Genomic DNA, 3,594 nt, shown 5'->3' with positions numbered 1-3,594 from the left:
TATATTCCCTACTTTAAAAGTGGCTCTAACCATTCTGTGGTCTGTGTTAAAATTAAGATTTTTTATTACAGTAACATCATTAAAAGCTTTCGGATTATTAGATAAAATGAAATCAATTTCATTCCTATTTAGGCCATTGGGAGAAACCCAAGTCCATTTTCTCGCAGGTTTTTTCTTAAAAGAGCTATTCAGGATACTTAATTTATTTTCCATCGAAAAAGTCACTAATTTTGTGCCATTACTACTTCTTCTGCCATATCCATATTTTCCAATAACGTATTCTTCTCCTTGATTGCATACTCCAATTTGTCCGTTAAAATCACCCATTATAATGATGTTTTTCTTGCACTTATTAAGAGTTTCTTGTAATTCTGTATAGAAAAGTTCGATTTTTTCGATGCCTTCAGGTTTGTTAGATTCGGTTGGGGCATACACTTGAATGATAGACCACGGTGTATTGTTATTTTGTGTCGGTATGTTTATATGAAGGACAGCTATTCTTTCTGAGATCCCTTTTATTTCTTCTATTTTGTCTGCCAAGTGCTTTTTAATTAGAAAACCTACTCCATACATACCCGGAGTCTCGCCTTTATAATGTAAAATATACTGTCCATTATCCAATATACCTTCTCCAAGACGTCTCATTTCGCTGATACCCAATATATCCCACTTATTTTTAGATAATGCTGTAGGTATCTAGTTCTAATAATTTTTCTGGGGTTCTCAGTGATCTAACATTCAAGGTTGCTATATAGATATTTTTCGTTTTATTCTGGGTGTTACAATTCATCCTTAGAGGGTCGTGGTCATTATCCCCCACGATGACCAGTCGGCTTGGGGGAGAGTTATTGTTAGCGCTAGTTTGATTCTCTTTTTGTTTTTTATTGGTGGAATTCCGTTTGCCGATGGTTGGTTGCTATTGGTTTGTTCCTGAAGGGTAGTTAGAAAGAGAGTTGGATCGACCACGCATTATATCAAAAGCATTTATACGGTTTACTTTAGATGATGTCAACGTTTGTTGTCTTTTTGGTTGGTTGTTAGGTTGGGGTGACATAGATACTTCCCTTTTGCGCTTATCATTATTTGTTTTGTTTTCTTTGATAACCAACTTATCGTAATTTATGTAAGCTATATTTCCCTTGTTTCTTTCTTCAATTAATTTAGGTTGTAAAGATTTTCTTATTTCTAAAACTTCTCTGGGATAATCTTCAGTAATATAAATTTGTTTGTTTTTAAGAAATTTTTTCTTTTTCATGATTTCATTTTTCTTCAGGCTATTTAAAAAGGAAATTAAAATAGGCCTCGCTTTGTCACCTTCTTTATTAAACCTTCCAATGCGATGTATTTTATTAACATCACATTGTTTCACGTTTATTTCCAGATCATCTCGAAATATATCTATTACCGTATGCAACAATTCTGTAGTGGTATTATTCCTCTCCTTTATACCAAAAATTACAATATTATTGTTTCTTTTTTCCCTCTTCATATACTCTATCTCTTTCTCAAGTCGTTCTACTTTTAATTTCAAACTTTTGTTTTCCGCTACAATAGGTTCCAATTTGATATCTATTCTATCCATTATTGTAGTAGTTATGGTATCTGTTAATTTTTCTGATTGGTTTTGCATCTCAATTTTCATTTTATCAAATAACAATTGAAATTGTTCTTCCATGTTGTAATCGTATAATGAGACGCTATATCAGAGTTAAATTTATTCTATGGCAGCACTGGTGTTGTTTTGACAATGTGTCAAAGTCAAAAAGTCAAACTGACGTAATACTTGTCGTGTTTTGTAATGACATTTGACATAATATGTGCCGGTTTACTAACCTCACTCTTTTGCGGATAGTTTCAACTTATTTCCAGTGCAAATTTATAAATATGCCACAAATTGTTGATGTAGTTTGCACTTCACAACTGCACCGTTATTATTCGCGGCAAATTGTATTTAGTGGATTACTTGAACTATTTTTAAACAAGATTAAATGCGGACTGACAATAAGTGATGTTTACGACTCGAGACAGCAAATCGATCTATACTATATAATAAATCTATACTAATCTATAATTAGTATAGATTTATTTACGTCAAAGTGGATACCATTTCTGCTCACACAATGACATGGTATGATGTTGAATATTATGTCAAGTAAAAAAACCAGTAAACTGTAAAGTAGCAACTGCTACTTATTCCTTATCCATTCGTACGTATGCGAAGAATTAAACAATTTGGCATTAAAATATTTTTATTAAAAACTAAACTCGCGGATAAAATGACAAAAATTCATTGAGTAAAAAAGCCGTCTGCCTCAGTAATTACTGGTGAACACGTAGGATGTAGGTGAAATGCCTCACAGAGCAATTCCCTAAGGATCGGAATCATAAATTTCGGTAGAACGGAAAAACAAAATGCTAAAATGCGCCAGAGTCTACGTTCATTTTTAAAAATAACCACTCACTTTTGTATATTGTAGTTAAAAAATGTTTCATGCCATTATTATAAACTATTCCTTATTTAAGTCCCTTTTGGGACACAGAGTAAATATATTCGTGTGTTTTTATACTGCTTTTCAAGAAATAAGTAGCTTTTATGACCCACAAAAGGGAGATTTTTACTACTAACGTTGTTATTATTACAAAGGTATATCGGTAAGTTAAGCAAATCACGAACTTATCTTCATTTAATTATAAATTGATATAAACTTAATTTGTGTTCACTTCAATTATCTAAACAACTAACTGCACAATATTTATTCTATTTAACCCATTGAGCCCCAAGTGGTCCGATCGGTCCACGACACAATAGATTTTCTATTGTGTCTGTGGTTCCGGGGCCTGAGTTATTAATATAATGCAATAATTTTAAATAGAAACATATCCATGCAGAAGCAGCAATAGTTATAATTTACAGTAATCACACACATTATGAATAGAGTTTTACAACCATACCATAATCAATTATACACATTTATACAAGAGGCCATCGAGTAATGCTTCATCTCGAATTGGGTCAAGCCAACACCGAAGAAGATACCACACCCTGACGATCAGCTCTAATTGAGCGTTTCGCACGGTCAGTTTTGATACAGGAAGCTTTATTGTCTAACCCTTTACTTGTTACACAAAACCAGAACTTAATTTATTGAGTACTTTACCAGAGGGGTAGGCAGAAACTTATTTTGTACGATGTATGAGGACTAAATCAAAGTGTAATTGATGTCGATTGTGTACAGATGGATCTATCGAAAAAACCAATGTGCTAAACGGATTTATAATCTAAGTCAATATATATCTTAAGTACAAAAATCTTATATGGTGCTATAATATTGTCATTTTAAATAATTTAAACTCATTGGCTTTGAACCACATTATAATCATATTCCCTTTGATTTTACTGTGGTATGGAATAAAACTTACAAAAACTAAGCTAAACTCCGCTCTATTATCAAAATAATCGTGTATGTTACACATTTATTTAGCAGCACCAACATTTAGCGATGTTCGCTTATCTCATAAACGTTTAAACCGAGTCAATAGCTATAGAAAATCCAAAAGTGTCGCGCAACATCTAAATGGATGGATAAATTGTGA

General features: G+C 32.5%; 1 protein-coding gene across 1 annotated transcript; it reads right to left on the bottom strand.

The window, feature by feature from the left end:
- Nucleotides 1–710: 710 nt before the first annotated feature.
- On the bottom strand, nt 711–1,974 carry LOC149910542 (uncharacterized). Its single transcript, XM_090108088.1, has one exon. The coding sequence runs from the start codon at nt 1,673–1,675 to the stop codon at nt 917–919; it is 759 nt and encodes a 252-aa protein (XP_089964214.1). The 5' UTR covers nt 1,676–1,974; the 3' UTR covers nt 711–916.
- Nucleotides 1,975–3,594: the final 1,620 nt, after the last annotated feature.

Source organism: Colias eurytheme, chromosome 2 (assembly GCF_061535395.1).
Source record: "Colias eurytheme isolate Ceu_HAF_F1 chromosome 2, ilColEury1 Martin Lab GWU primary, whole genome shotgun sequence".
Lineage (NCBI taxonomy): Eukaryota > Metazoa > Arthropoda > Insecta > Lepidoptera > Pieridae > Colias > Colias eurytheme.
The sequence above is the reverse complement of the archived record's forward strand: the minus strand, read 5'-3'. Positions and strand labels throughout refer to the sequence as shown.

Excerpts from the sequence above, each read along its gene's own strand:
- LOC149910542 (XM_090108088.1), bottom strand. The coding sequence starts at position 1,675 with ATGGAAGAACAATTTCAATTGTTATTTGATAAAATGAAAATTGAGATG.